At 46.6% G+C, this 15,715-nt stretch overlaps 3 protein-coding genes across 3 annotated transcripts; all 3 read left to right on the top strand.

The window, feature by feature from the left end:
* The first annotated feature begins 1,910 nt into the window (after positions 1–1,910).
* Positions 1,911–4,190, top strand: LOC124416213. The gene has a single exon (XM_046897137.1). The coding sequence runs from the start codon at positions 1,911–1,913 to the stop codon at positions 4,188–4,190; it is 2,280 nt and encodes a 759-aa protein (XP_046753093.1).
* A 4,802-nt stretch (positions 4,191–8,992) lies between these two features.
* Positions 8,993–10,330, top strand: LOC124416212 (uncharacterized protein F54H12.2-like). Its single transcript, XM_046897136.1, has 2 exons — positions 8,993–9,485; positions 9,582–10,330. The coding sequence occupies exons 1-2, from the start codon at positions 8,993–8,995 to the stop codon at positions 10,328–10,330; spliced, it is 1,242 nt and encodes a 413-aa protein (XP_046753092.1).
* Positions 10,331–10,801: 471 nt separating this feature from the next.
* LOC124416211 (uncharacterized protein K02A2.6-like) lies at positions 10,802–15,235 on the top strand. The gene is made up of 3 exons (XM_046897135.1): positions 10,802–11,786; positions 11,898–13,496; positions 13,644–15,235. Exons 1-3 carry the CDS (start codon positions 10,802–10,804, stop codon positions 15,233–15,235), a joined length of 4,176 nt encoding a protein of 1,391 aa, XP_046753091.1.
* Positions 15,236–15,715: the final 480 nt, after the last annotated feature.

The raw sequence follows: 15,715 nt of genomic DNA, 5'->3' as shown, positions 1-15,715 counted from the left end.
GAGTCAAATCAGACATCCGAGGACGGGGCTAGTTCACTGGGTAACCGTTTTACGGTTATCGGTGAATCGTCGAAATTTATTCGTAAATTTGCTGTCACCGGGCGCGAATTACGAATAAAGATCGCGGCCCCTGAATCGGGTGTTAATCTAGTGGGGTGGCTGGAGGACGCGTTCTGAGACCTGCATGCGTATGCCGTAGCAACGTGCCGTAGTAACGACTACATAGGTTTCACGTTCAGCGCTGATAGCTTCAGTCAAGGCCCTGCGTGGTTATCGTTCCGTCCGGTGAGGGACTCGCGGTACACTGACCTTTGGAAGCTAGTTTTTAGCGTAGCCCAGAGCGCATCAGAGTTTAGCGTTGACAGTGTCTTTACCGTGACGGTACACAGCGTTGGTGTACCGACGGGCCGCGGAAAGCCGAAGCCGATCACACATGCGGGGGTATTTAAAAAATCCGTCGTGCAGATTATCAACAGCGACGGACTGTGCTTACCTCGCGCCCTCGTTGTAGCCAAGGCTCACGCCGAGAGGGGCCCGGCCCGCAGCGGCGCCCTGCACGAGCATTACGAGATGGTGAGATTTGCTAGGTCAAGCATCCAGCGTGCAGAGGCTCGTAATCTTGTTGCGAGCGCTGGTGTAGAGATTCCGCCAACAGGGTGCACGGTGTATGAAATCGCACAGTTCCAGAACTGTCTGGCACACGAGGGATTGCTCATCACAGTGTACGAGTTGGGGAGGCTAGGTACCGGCGAAGCGGCATTTTACGACGGAACTGCCGTGGTGAGAGCAACCGGAACAGGCGATCTCAGGCACCGTTTGAATCTGCTGTACTATCCAGACGAACAGCATTATTGTCCGATTGTCAATTTAACCGCGGCGGCAGCAGGGGCCTTTTTTTGTCAACCCTGCAATAGAAAATTTAACAACGGGTACGAACACCGATGCTCTGAAAAGTGCCCACAGTACCTCGCATCGCCACCGTGCAACAGCAAGTCTCGCGAGATCCAGTGTCCCGATTGCAGGCGCGTGTTTCGCGGTAACGGCTGCCTGGAGTATCACCGCAGGATCGGCTCCTTCAGTCCGCGTCGCTCCGTATGTACTGATAAGGCAGTAAGGTATGAGGTAGGGAGGTGGGTTTGACAAGGAGTAAAAAACACTTCAACAGTTAAGCAAACCAAACGATTCATTAATCTTAATGTTAAATGTACTTATTCCATGTATCGCAAGATGCACACTACGAGCGTGGCGTCGCCAGACCAGCGAGCCGCGTTCGGCTTTCACCCGAACGCTTCCGACTTAGCCCGACATTAAACGGTAGTTCAGTGTGACAAACTTATATTCTAACATGTACAACACTGCGTGTATGCCTGGATTGCGGGCGATTCGTAAATCTTTCGAGACGGAATCACATTTGTGAAACTCGTTTTTGCGCCACGTGCCGATGCAACAGACCATACAATCACTACTGCTACATGACGCCACTAAAAGACGCGACTAGGCCGAAACGTTACATCTTTATTTTCTATGATTTTGAAACGCAGCAATGCGAGACGGTGGACGGTGATGCGACGACGAACATACATGTGCCGAACCTGTGCGTAGCGCACCAAGTGTGTACGCAATGTATCCACGATCACGACATATCGAACGGCTGTTCCGCTTGCGGGCTCGTACGTGAGTTCGTTTTCAGGAGGGATCCGGTGAAGGAGCTGGTAGACTTTGCTACTCGGCCCGTTCACGACTTTGCACGAATCGTATGCATTGCACACAATGCAAAAGGTTTTGACGCGCAATTCATACTGCGGCATATGGTTGAGCAGGCTGGAAATCCGCCGCAGGTCATCTTAAGCGGTAGCAAGATCATTATGCTAGAAACGGGGCACACCCGTTTTCTAGATTCTCTAGCGTAGATGCCTATGGCATTATCGGCGCTACCGAAGGCATTTGGTCTACCGGCTGCTTCCGTGAAAGGTGTATTCCCTCACCTTTTCAATACCCCTGAAAACGTTGGTTACGTGGGACCGCTTCCCGCAGCAAAGTTTTACTCTCCGGATACCATGAGTAGCGGTGCGCGAGCAGAGTTTTACTTGTGGTACAATGAGGCTGTAACGAACGATCAAGTGTTTGACTTTGATGCGGAATTGCTGTCGTACTGCCGGTCGGACGTCGATATATTGCGGCGCGCGTGCGTAGCATTCAGGGACGTATTTCTGGAATGCGGCAGAGTGTGTCCCTTTACCGAAAGCATGACAATTGCCTCGGCTTGCTCGGCGGTGTTCCGTAAGAATTTCTTAAAACCAGAGCGAATAGGTATCCTGCCACCGGGCGGCTATCGACTTGCCGACGCCCAGTCTCGCAAGGCTCTGGAATGGCTAGTCCTGAAGGAGCGTGAGCTGGGCATTTACATCAGGCATGCCGGAAACGGGCGTGAGTTTCGGATTCCGGAGACTGGTCGCAAGGTGGACGGATACCATGTCGCGGGTGACGGCACGCGGCACGTCTTCGAGTTCCACGGGTGCTTCTGGTACGGCTGTCGCGAATGTTTGCGGATCAACCGCGACAGACGTAACGTTAATGGTGAGTCATTGGACAAGCGTTACGAAGAAACTCGTGCGAAGACCCAGCGTATGCGTGAACTGGGTTACCGCGTGACAGAGCAGTGGGAATGCGTCTTTGATCGAGGCTTGAGGGAGAACGAGGAGATGAGGGAGTACGTGGCGACACACCCGCTGACCGCTGCCACTGCCACGAGCGAAGCGCTCAACCCGCGTGATGCGTTCTACGGCGGTCGAACGGGGAACACTTCCCGATACTACGAGGTGAAAACGGATGCAGCGGGCAACGCGTGCGAGAAAATACGATACGTCGATGTTTGTTCGTTGTATCCGTTCATCTGCAAGAATGGATGGTTCCCGGTTGGCCACCCGACGCTCTACGTTGGAGAGGAGTGTAAGCTCCTGACAGGGGCGAGCGGTTGCGACATCACGCGAGTCGAGGGGATGATCAAATGTCGAGTTTTACCGCCGCGCAATCTTTATCACCCTGTTTTACCGGTGCGCATGCATGACAAACTCATGTTTGCTTTGTGCCGCTCATGTTGTCAGAGTTTGCGTCAGGGCGAGTGTAGGCATGATGACGAGGCCGCGCGAGAATTCGAGGGCACGTGGGTGTCCGTTGAATTAAAAAAAGCTGTGGAGATGGGCTATAAGATCAAGAGCATTCGCGAAATCTGGCAGTATACGGTAACATCTTTTGATCCGACTACTCGTCAAGGTGGGCATTTCGCCGACTACATCGACACCTTCCTCAAAATTAAGCAAGAGGCAAGCGGCTGGCCTGCTGAATGCGAGGACGAGTCGGCTCAAATGCGGTACCTCGACGAGTACGAACGTGTCGAGGGTATACGGCTAGATCGCGACCGTATTGCAAAGAATCCCGGTATGCGATCGGTCTCTAAATTATGCCCAAACTCATTTTGGGGTAAGTTTGGACAACGTGAGAACCTGGTAAAAACGGAGGTTATCAAGACGCGACAGCAGCTGCTCGAGCTTTTGACCAACCCTGAAGTCCAGGTGTCCGGTTTACTGCCTGTAAACGACGATGTACTGTACGTGCGTTGGTCGCACGCGCAACACAGCGTTGAACCGTCAGCACTGGCGAACGTCGTGATTGCCGCGTACACCACTGCTCAGGCTCGGCTGAAGCTCTACTCGTACCTCGAGAAGCTCGATCGGCGCGTTCTCTACTACGATACCGATTCAGTGATTTATACCCGGAACCACCACCGACCAAACGCGTATGAACCTCCTACGGGTAACTTCCTTGGCGATCTAACGGACGAGTTGGAGCCTTACGGCCGTGGGAGCTTTATACGGGCTTTTGTCTCTGGGGGACCAAAGTTCTACGCTTTCATCGTCAAACGTCCGAATGGTGAAGAGGTTGAAATTTGCAAGGTGAAAGGTATAACGCTAAAGCACACGGCGAGCTCAAAAATTAACTTCGAGGCCATCAAAGGGATGGTGGTAGAAGCCGCTGCACCCATCAATTTGGAGTATCGTGCTATTCGCCGTACGGAACTGCACGCAGTGGTGACTCGCACCGAGTGCAAAACGTGCAAGCCAGGATTCGCGAAAAGGCGTTGCTGCGTCGACAGTTTCGACACGCTGCCCTACGGTTACCGCGCTGGGTGATGATCAACCCAGCCTCCAAAACAGTTTCACGCTCCCGCTACCGTCTTCTCACCCCTGCGGTACAAACACCCGGACGGAAGTTTACAGGCCACGCGCACGCTCGACCGACAGACAAACAAACAGACAGAGACCACCGAAGGGCTTCTTACCCCCATCCAGCTGTTATTCGAACCGGCGAGACTCTTGTGCCCGGACACCCTTGGAGAAACCCGCTTGTATGCGCCCCACCCGGCTGTATAAAGGTTAGTACCACACGTAAGTCCTAATCCAGCATGAAAAATTGTAAAAAAAAAACAAAAATCTCAGATTGCACGTAAAAAATCTAGCCCTTCTACCGCGGCGGGGCGCGCTGCTTTCAAGCTGATATCACAGCGCGCACGCGTACGAGTGAGCTCATGGCGTACGCGTCTCACGCTCGATCAGCTAGTACGTTTATGACTGCGCCGATAAGCTCGTACCTGCGCGGTCCGCATGCGCTTGAATATGCTCATGGTCAGCGCACGAAGGGGTACCGCCGCCGCCGCGAACAGGCTTGCATAGTAAAAGAACGTGTCTTCAACTGATTAAATTTTTATAGATCTCGCATCATCTCTGGATTCTTCTTCTTCTTCTTCTCACTTCGCTCAATAATCCCGCTCATCGATGACGGACACACGCTGGAAGCATCCGTTTTCGGCCATCATCGCCGGTCCATCAGGATGCGGCAAATCGAATTTCGTCAAGAATTTTCTGCGTCATGGTTCGTCGATGTGCGACACAAAATTTAGTCGCGTGATATGGTACTTTGACGAATGGCAACCGTTGTACGTCGGGAATAAGGGTATAGAGTACCGCGAAGGGTTACCCCAACACGCCGATTACGACGGCGATAAAAATCCGAAACTCTTGATAATCGACGATCTCATGCGAGAGGCTTCAAACAACGTTGTCGTGGATCTTTTCACCAAGGTCTGCCATCATAAGAATCTCAGCGTCTTCTACATAACGCAGAATCTGTTTCACAAGGGACACGGTCAACGAGATATTTCCCTCAACGCAAACTACATTGTCTTCTTTAAAAATCCACGGGATCGCGCCCAGATTCAGCATCTCGCCAGGCAGGTATATCCCGAGGATCCGAGGTTTGTTCAAGAGGCCTATCACGACGCTACCGCAGCGCCGCACGGATATCTACTTTTCGACCTCAAGCAATCCACTCCAGAGAATTGCCGTTTCCGGTCAAATATCTTTCCTTCGGACGAAAATCACTATGTCTACGTTCCGCGAAAGGATATAAAGGTCAGCAACGCGCATCGTGTTCCAGTCGTTCAGTTGTGATGCCTCGAATACGCCGTACCGCGCCCGGACGCAGAGCTCGTGCTGGTTTCACCGAAGCAAACACCGCAGCGCTTCACGCCTTGCAGAAATTGAACCCGACGCAGAGATCAGCATTGCTACGCACAGCAGATGATTCGTTGGTGAAGACCATTTGTGAGTGTGCATTGAACACCTTGGAGGGTAACGTAGCCCTGTCCAGAGCGCAGAAAAATTGTCTGGGGCGTCATAAACGGACATTACGAAGATTGGCCAGCAACCAAGGTACCTGGAAGTCGAAAAAGCGATTTCTTGTTCAACGTGGGAACGGTGTCCTCACCCTCTTACTCGCACCGATACTCGGTACTCTAGCCTCCAGTCTCTTCTCCAAGTAACAAGATGGAGCGTACAAAGAAGATGGTTTTAATTCCGATGGAAAGTATGGAGAGATTTCAACAACGTGTCAGCGAGAGTATAGCCGCTACGCTTTCGCCTGGAAATACATCTACCACTCGCACTGATCCCGCTTCAAGGCTCGACAGCGAGATGAAGGACATCTTGAACCAGCCGTCGAAAGACGATGCAGAAAAGTGGAAACTATATCAGCAGGTACTTCAACGATATTCGTTTTTTGCCAACGACGCACGCAAGCCCATGAAATTAGATGTTCTCGAGGAGAAGGAGGAGGATGAGGAGGAGGAAGACGGGAACGCAGCCGAAGAATCAGTGGTATCACCCGGTACAGCTGCGAGCCCTGAGAATGTTTAAACACAGTCAAAGAAAGTCGTGTCAGCAGTACCGAAAAAGTACCGCACAAAGGCCGAAATGCTGATGCGTGATCTCGGTGGCGTACCGGAGCGATTTACCTGGGATGCCACAGGAACCGTCACGATAGACGGCGTTACAGTTCCCGGGACAAACATCGTCGACCTGGTCAATCATACCATGCGCTCCAGGAAGACTTTTACTCCCGCAGGGGCTGGTCAGTTTGCACGGTTTCTTCACACGCTCAACGTGCCCCGAGAATACGTGGGGAACGATACGCTTTGGACAGACATACGCACATTCGATGCGCTGGGTCTATCGAAGGGCACTCCGCAACAACCGTTGACACGCACCGGTAGCTCGCCAGCGAAGCGGCGAAGCGGAGCAAACGTTACGCCCGTGCCCAGCCGATCTCACGACGTAGGATACGCCTTACGCAAACGCGCCACCGGGACAAAATCGATTTGGAAAACACTTCAGCTGAAGAAGAAAAGTGACGACTCTGCTTGAAGAAGCGTATTACGATCCCTCGCATACCGCCGGTTACGCTGGGGCACGAATTCTGGAACGCCTTGCGCGCAAAATCAACTCTCGCGAATCGGTGAGAAAATGGCTGGCGGCACAGGATGCCTACACGTTACACAAACCCGTGCACAGAAAATTTCCGAGAGCAAGGTACAGCGTTTCCAACATAGACGACGTGTGGGAAGCTGATCTGGCTGATCTGAGTTCCATGAAAGGTCGCAACAATGGTTTCCGTTATCTCCTGGTGCTCATCGACGTATTGAGCAAGTACGCATGGGTGGTCCCGCTAAAACGAAAGACAGCCGCAACCGTTGCTGAAGGTTTTGAACAAGTGTTACGCACTACGCCGCGCAGACCCGACCTGCTGCAAACGGACAAGGGTAAAGAATTTGTCGGGAGCGCTTTTCAGAAGATACTTTGCGACAATGAAATACGATATCGTGTTACACGTAATCCTGACATCAAAGCAGCTATCGTGGAGCGATTCAATCGTACGCTCAAGGAACTTCTGTGGCGCTACTTTACGCACAAAAAGACGCGACGCTACGTTGATGTTTTGCCGCAAGTCGTGCAAGCCTACAACAACACGGTTCACTCGAGCATTGGAATGGCACCGTCGGAAGTGACGCTCCGTAACGCTGCAAAGGCACGTGCCCACATGCAAAAGCGTTATCCACCCCGTCCAAACGGCAAGCCGAGGTTCGGCGAGAATGACTTGGTACGAATTAGTAAAACCAAGGGTACGTTCGAGAAAGGCTACGTGGCAAACTGGAGCGAAGAATTATTCAAGATCCGGCGAGTGCTTGCGCGTTCGCCGATAGTATACGTCTTGGAAGGTCTCAACGGTGAGGTGATCGACGGTTTGTTCTACGAGCCTGAACTTCAGCACGTGGAGGGGAAAAACACGTAGTTGATAAAATTGCGCACTACCGCGGTATAACTCTCAGTCTCTGTTGGTTCATCGTCGATCTCGTGCAGCAAAGGAAACGAAAATGGCCCGGGATCAGTTTTACCTAACTTTACCGAGCAACAGCTCGATGCAGTTTTTTCCGGAGAATCGGACGTGCTGTTACATTACACAGTTACCGCGTCAGATCCAATTAACGGGTGAATGGGAAGTCGGGCTGGCCGAGATCCACTATCCGCTTACGTTTGAACACCCGCCAGGGTACGTTCCACCGAAAGATGAAACGGCTCCCTGCGTAACGTATTGCGGTTCAGCTGAAGATGGTGTAGTTGTGACATCGGAGTGCAAGGTATCCGAAACCAACAAATCATCAAAGATCCCTGGCTGTCAGATGTTTATTTATTGCGACCTAGTGGAACCACGCATCGTTGGAGACGTTTACGCACCGCTGTTACGAGTCATTCAAACATGTGGTAAAGACAGCACCTCACGAGGCGAATCAGAGATAAAAACCTTATCACCGCTGTACTACGTGCCACTGATGCTGACCAACTTTCATACCATCGAAATCGATATAAGAGATCAATTCGGAAGACCAGCGCCATTCGCGCGCGGGACTTTGACGGTTACGCTGCACTTCAGACGAGTTCAGTAATTGGATGAAATCACGTTAAAACGGGGGGTAAGGAGTTACGCGGCAAAAATAAAAAGAGAAAGAACACCAGGTACAACATGACCCATTACGCGCATCATTACGAAGCTCAACTTGGCGGTGGAGGCATAGAAACGGTTTACCGAGGTGCACCACATCAGCGAGGACACGGAATCGGGAGCTTCTTGGGAGGCCTGTTTCGTCGAATATTTCCGTTGCTGACCAGTGGTGCCAGAGCGGTCGGAAAAGAGGCACTGCGTGCAGGGATGAACGTTATGTCTGATATAAACAACGACACACCGTTCAAACAGTCAGTCAAGAGGCGAATCGCAGAATCGGGACATAATTTGAAGAGAGCTGCTGAAGAAAAGATTGATAAACTCATGAAGGGGTCCGGTTATAAAAGGCGTGCCGTAGGATTAGCGCGTCAGTCAAACATCACCCGCGTGAACAGTCTTGTCGACGCGCGACGAACAGCTGGTACAACGGGAAAAATTAGACGGAGAAGGTCGAAGAAGAAAACAACGGCAAAGACACCCAAGCAGGCCGAAACCACCAAGAAAACAAAACGGAAAAAGTGTTGTAAAAAACGGGCCCTTACAGACATATTTGGACCCCGGTAAATCCACGCGCCGCACGCCTACAACGTAAACATCAGCAATGGCCTTCGTGCACGCGCATTCGGGTGAGTGTATGAAGTCGGAACTGGAATTATTTTCTCTACCACCAACGCAGACGTCTATTGAGGCTGGTCAATGGGTACACTACAAGCCCGTATCATCTCTAACCGATGATTCCCCGATTGAATTTGTTGTTCCTGGAAACAGCGATGAGTACATCGACTTGGCACACACTATGCTTAGCGTACGAGTGAAGTTACAGCCATCGGCTCCGGTCACCCCAGCAGGCGAAGGCAACGCACCCGCTCCGCACGCCACTCCGGTAAATAATCTGCTCCACTCAATGTTCAATCAAGTCGATATATTCTTCAACCAAAAACTAGTCTCCCCAGCCAACAACTCTTATGCCTATCGAGCGTACATAGAGACCCCACTGAATTACGCACCTCACGCCAAGAAATCTCATCTTTCATCGGCACTATGGTACGACAGCGAGGAAGGAGTATCAGATGTATACGACGCCGACGCTGCCGGTGCGGATCGCGGATTCATCGAACGCAAACGGATCATGAGCAATGCCCGTACCGTTGATCTCATTGGTCATCTACACTGCGACGTATTCAATTAAGACAAATTTTTACTCAACGGTGTGGAACTGCGTCTTCGCCTCGTGAGATCGAGAGATAGCTTTTGCATCATGGAAGCCGAAAATCGCCACAAGCTACACATCCTGGAAACTTCGCTGCTCGTTCGTCGGGTGAAGATCAGCCCCGGAATCTTGTTGGCGCATGCACGGACACTAGCCAAAGGTACAGCAAAATACCCCGTGACCAGAGTCGAGGTGAAATCCTTCACCATACATGCAGGAGTACAAGCAGAAACGCTGGACAATGTGATACTCGGTCAGCTACCGAAACGAGTGATAATCGGTTTTGTCAGTAATAAAGCCTACAACGGAGACAGACAACGCAATCCATTCAATTTTCAAAACTACTCTCTGAATTTCCTCTCGCTGTACGTCGACGGAGTGCAAGTTCCATCGAAACCGCTACAGATGAACTTTGGCAAAGACGATCTCTACGTGGACGCCTATCACACCCTCTTCTCCGGTACGGGGATTCATTTTCTGAACGACGGAAATGGTATCAATCGACAACAGTTCGCCAAAGGAAATTGTCTAATGGCGTTTGATCTAACTCCCGATCTCTTCGCCAACTGTCCGTCTCACTGGACGCTCATCAAACACGGAACTCTCAGGGTCGAAGTGCGCTTTGACGAAGCCCTCAAAGAGACTGTGAATTGCCTGGTGTACGCTGAATTCGATAATCTGATTGAAGTGGATGCTGCACGTCAGGTCATTACAGATTTTTCGGGGTAAGAGTTACTCCTCTCCCAGCTCGGGCGCTGTCGCGACACAGCAGGTGGTGACTTCCGCTAGAGGGGACGCGCTCACTCCTCCACTCCAACGTCTTCAAGGGGAGCAACAGGCCAGTTGGAGACATCGGATAAACACGGCTGCATATTGTAGTGTACTACATTATCGATGTTACCGACTAAGCAAACGGGGCTAGTTCGCTTTGTATAGCGCCACTTGTGTTTAGCGTACCTGACGGATACACTTCCTGCCTCCAATGCCTCCCCATGTGATCGTTGTAAAAGACACACGTGTTCCTCGTCAGTTCTTATAATAAATATATATCTAGTAATATGCAACAATTAATCTGTGTAATTTATTGACTAACGACGCACGGACACCACAAATGGCGACGAGGGTAAACTTGAATAATAATTGAAAGAGTAATTAAAGGACTAATTCGCGAATTACGGAGTCAAGAATAAACGTGCAATAATGACGGAAGCAGCGATACGGCAACAGTTGGCTGAAATTGAGGAACAAAAAAGACAATTGGAACAGCAGCGATCACAAATTGCACGTGAGCATCAACGAATGGTAGAGGAAAGTGCGACTATTACTAATACAAGGGCGCAATTACGTGAAGCTACAGTGTATTTGTCGGAATTGAGGCAAAATATGGCGTCCACGACCATGGGTCAAATTGGTCAGTTGAAAGAATTTGACATGAAAGAAGACTTCGAGCTATGGATCGAACGTTTTGAACAATTTGTTATAATTAATAATGTAATAGAAGTGAAGCAAAAGTCGCTATTTTTAACATTAATCGGTACACAGGCTTATTCATTATTACGAAATTTGTGCGCGCCGGTTTTACCGTCCGGAAAGACATTAAGCGAATTGCGTACAGTGTTGAAAGGACACCTACAGCCAGCACAAAGTGTAATAACAGTTCGTTACAAATTCAAAGAGTGCCGTCAAGAGGACAATCAGAGTATTAAACAATACTTAGCGAATTTAAAGCAAATTTCAATCTTGTGCGAGTTTGGAGACAATCTTGAGTCCAGTTTGCGTGACCAGTTTGTATGGGGACTAAAAAGTGCTGCCATTAAAAAACGATTGTTAGGTGAAGCTGGCCTAACATATCAGCGGGCAGTTGAGTTGGCAACAGCGCTCGAATCGGCGGCAATAGATGTTGTCCAGATAGGTGGTTCGACATCGGATAAAGGTCAGCCTTTTCACAACATCAGGACGTACCCGAAATCAAAAACATGGAACCAAGGACGCAACGGTTCGGATTTGTCAACAACTTGTTCGTGCTGTGGGAGACGGAATCACCAGACAAAGGACTGTAGATACAAAAGGTTTCGTTGTAACATATGTAATAGACAGGGTCATTTAGCCACAATGTGTCACAATAAGAGTAGCAATCGTAATCAGAACTGTAATGTGAGCAAAGGGAGAGCTTGTAAGAATAACGGTAATTTTGCGAATTTTAAAGGCAAGGAAAATTTTAAAAAGAAGGAAAATCATAATTTTATTGACGAAGCGCATGATTTTGAGGACGATTTAGAAACACTTTTTCATTTAGATGATGATGATCAAGGAAAAATTGTAGAGAGTAACGTAGCTAAAACTGCGCCAATTTTAATAAAATTAAAGGTTGAAAATGTTATGTTGAATTTTGAAGTTGATACGGGCTCTGCAATTTCAGCTATTTCAGAGAAAATTTATACAGAGGCCGAAATTTTGAAACGGTTGAATTTGTTACCGACAAAACGTTACTTTAAGTCATATCAGGGAGATATAATGGTTCCATTGGGCTTGTTAATAGTTAATGTAGAATATAACAATATTAGTTTTAAGAATTTTGAAATGTTTGTGTTTAAGGGCAACAGTACACCAATCGTAGGTAGAGAATGGGTGCGGAATCTGGGTTTGTTTAAATTGAATTTTGGGGAACAATCTGACCACGGAATCAATTACTGTCAAGATACTAAATTTGCAATTGACGAGGTGATGCATGAATACAGCGATGTATTTACCGATAAGCTAGGGAGATATACAAAAAAGAAATTTAAACTTGAATTGAAAGAAAACGTGACTCCGGTATTTTGCAAACCGAGACCGATACCATATGCTTTATTACCTAGAGTTGACAAAGAGATTGATAGATTGGTTAAAGATGAAATTTTATTTCCAGTGGATGACAGTGATTGGGGAACACCTATTGTTCCGATTGTTAAGAAAGATAGCGGCGATATTCGCTTGTGTGGTGATTTTAAAATAACACTGAACCCAAATTTAAAAAAAAACAAACACCCGATTCCGCGTGTTCAGGATTTACTTGTTAGAATTAAAGAAGGACAATTTTTCTCAAAAATTGATCTATCAAGAGCGTACCAACAGGTTGAGTTGGACGATGAGTCAAAAAAATTAGTTGTGATATCAACCCATAGAGGGTTATTTGCGTATAACAGATTATGTTTTGGAGTTTCTCCAGCTCCTGGGTTATTTCAAGAGGAAATGGGAAAGATTTTGAAAGGAATTGAAGGTGTTGTATGTTTTTACGACGACATTTTGATTGCGGGTCAAACACGTGACACTCATGATGAACGATTACAAGAGGTATTAAATAGACTTAGAGACTGCGGATTAACAGCACAAAAAAAGAAATGTGAATTATTTAAAACTGAAGTACAATTTTTAGGATATGTAATTAATAAGGAAGGTATTCACATTTCTGAACGACGAATTAAAGCAATTTTAGAAATTCCTGTTCCATCAAATCAGAAACAATTAAGAGCTTTCTTGGGTGTGATTAATTTTTATGCTAAATTCATCAAAAACTATTCTGAAATAGTTAGTCCTTTATATGAACTATTACAAAAAAACGTTCAATGGTCATGGACTAAAACTCGTAATGATGCATTTAGCAAAGCAAAAAAATGTTTAATTTCACATAACGTCTTAGTTCATTTTGATACAAATTTAAAAGTTAAATTAACGTGTGATGCTTCACCAACTGGAATTGGGGCGGTGTTAGCGCATGTGTTTGATAACGATGAAATCAAACCCATAGCTTTTGCTTCGCGAATGTTAACTAAAGCTGAAAGGAATTACTCACAGATTGACCGAGAGGCTTTGGCAATAGTTTTTGCAGTTAAAACATTTCATCAGTTTCTTTATGGCAGACATTTTGAATTAGAGACAGATCATAAGCCATTAATTCATATTTTTTGAAAAAAAAAAGGTATTCCGCAAATGGCGGCAAGTCGTCTGCAACGCTGAGCTGTTATATTGTCAGGTTATGATTTTAATATTGAGTACATTAAAGGAATTGATAATATAAGTGCAGATTTTCTATCTCGAATGAATTCGCAAATTAAAGAGGAAGGGAATGAAGATAGTGAAGAGTTTACATATCTTAATTATATTTTAGATGATATACCAACAATTGATGACCAAATCGTGAGTGAAGAAAGTGAAAGAGATGCAGTTTTGAGTAAAGTTATTAGTTTCGTTAAGTTTGGTTGGCCAAAAGAAACTAGTAGTGAATTTAAATCTTTTGAGAATCGTAGAAGGGAATTGACGATTGAGAATAAGTGTTTAATGTGGGGACACAGGGTTGTTATTCCTTGTACCCTACGTAGTCGAATGTTGAATGAGTTACACGAAATTGATATGGGAATTGTGCGCATAAAGTCACTGGCAAGGTCGTATATTTGGTGGCCTGGCATCGATAGAGATATTGAAGAGATTTCCAAGTCGTGTGTTCTGTGTTTGGAGAATGCCGATTATCCTCCTAGAGCTAGATTACATCCGTGGAGTTGGCCAGACGCTCCAAACCAACGACTTCACGGGGACTTCCTTGGTCCAATAGATTCTCAAATGTATATAGTAATTTTAGACGCTTTCTCAAAATGGTTAGATGTTAGACCCATGAGTGATATTACTTCTAAGCAAACAATATTGGTGTTAAAAGATTATTTTACGACGTGGGGTTTACCTGTTAAATTAGTTACAGATAATGGTCCTGCTTTTACTTCAAAAGAATTTATGGAATTTCTTGTGAAATATGGAGTTATGCATATACGCACAGCACCATATCATCCAGCATCCAATGGTGCAGCAGAAAATTCTGTCAAAACCTTCAAAAAGAAATTTAAGATATTAGTTAAATCAGGGCTAGATAAACAGGAAGCCTTGTTTAAGTTTTTGTTCTATTATCGTGCTACTCAACATTCAACGACGGGTTATAGTCCTGCGGAATTACAAACAGGTCGAGCTTTTCGTACGCGTCTAGATTTACTTAGACCAACACTTCGGAATAAAGTCCAAGTAAGTCAAGAAGCTCAACAGCGTAATTTTTGCGGAATTCGCTGTGTGCAATTTGAAGTTAATGAGAAGGTTATGGTGAAGGACTATAGTTCTAGTTCATGGATACTAGCTACTGTAACTAGTAAACTTTCTCCGGTCACATACCAAGTCATAGCTTCAAATGGTATAGTTTGGAAACGTCATGTAGACCAAATAAAAAAATGTACTCAAGAAATTAGACCAGTTGTACAAAACGTTGAGATTAAAGAACATCAACCTGGTAGGCTAGGCAATGATAACACGGTAATGCCATCTGTAACTAGAGATAAGAATGTAATAGTAGATAAGGTAATTCAAGAAGTAGAGATAGAGACTGAAAATCACCCAAAACTTGTAAATAATTCTAACGAAAGCTGTGTTATTAATGATAAATTTAGTTGTAAGGAAATACCAAATGTATTAGAGAATAAGTTGATAAATGCGACAAAATGTGAGAGAGCAATTATGTCTAAAAAAAGAAATCCAATTATGCATAAAAATGTAATGACGATACCGACGTTGCGTCGCTCAAGTCGTACTACGAAACCACCTCAACGCTTAGACTTATAATATTTTGTAATGATGGATGTATCTAGAGAGAGGAAAATTAATGTAAAAGGGGAGGAGTGTAGTGTACTACATTATCGATGTTACCGACTAAGCAAACGGGGCTAGTTCGCTTTGTATAGCGCCACTTGTGTTTAGCGTACCTGACGGATACACTTCCTGCCTCCAATGCCTCCCCATGTGATCGTTGTAAAAGACACACGTGTTCCTCGTCAGTTCTTATAATAAATATATATCTAGTAATATGCAACAATTAATCTGTGTAATTTATTGACTAACGACGCACGGACACCACACATATAAAACGCCTCACGCAACTGCAATGCCGAGTCAGTCAGCATTCAAACTACACCGCGACAGCATCGCTCTTGCAATCTTTGTTCACTCGAGTACGTTCGCTGAAGCTCAAGTATGGATTACGTGATGGATATCCAAGGGATTCGAGATGTCTACGGCAAATTCATACCGAAAGAAGTGGCAGTC

This window comes from Diprion similis, chromosome 2, assembly GCF_021155765.1.
Source record: "Diprion similis isolate iyDipSimi1 chromosome 2, iyDipSimi1.1, whole genome shotgun sequence".
In the NCBI taxonomy this organism is placed as follows: domain Eukaryota; kingdom Metazoa; phylum Arthropoda; class Insecta; order Hymenoptera; family Diprionidae; genus Diprion; species Diprion similis.
The sequence above is the reverse complement of the archived record's forward strand: the minus strand, read 5'-3'. Positions and strand labels throughout refer to the sequence as shown.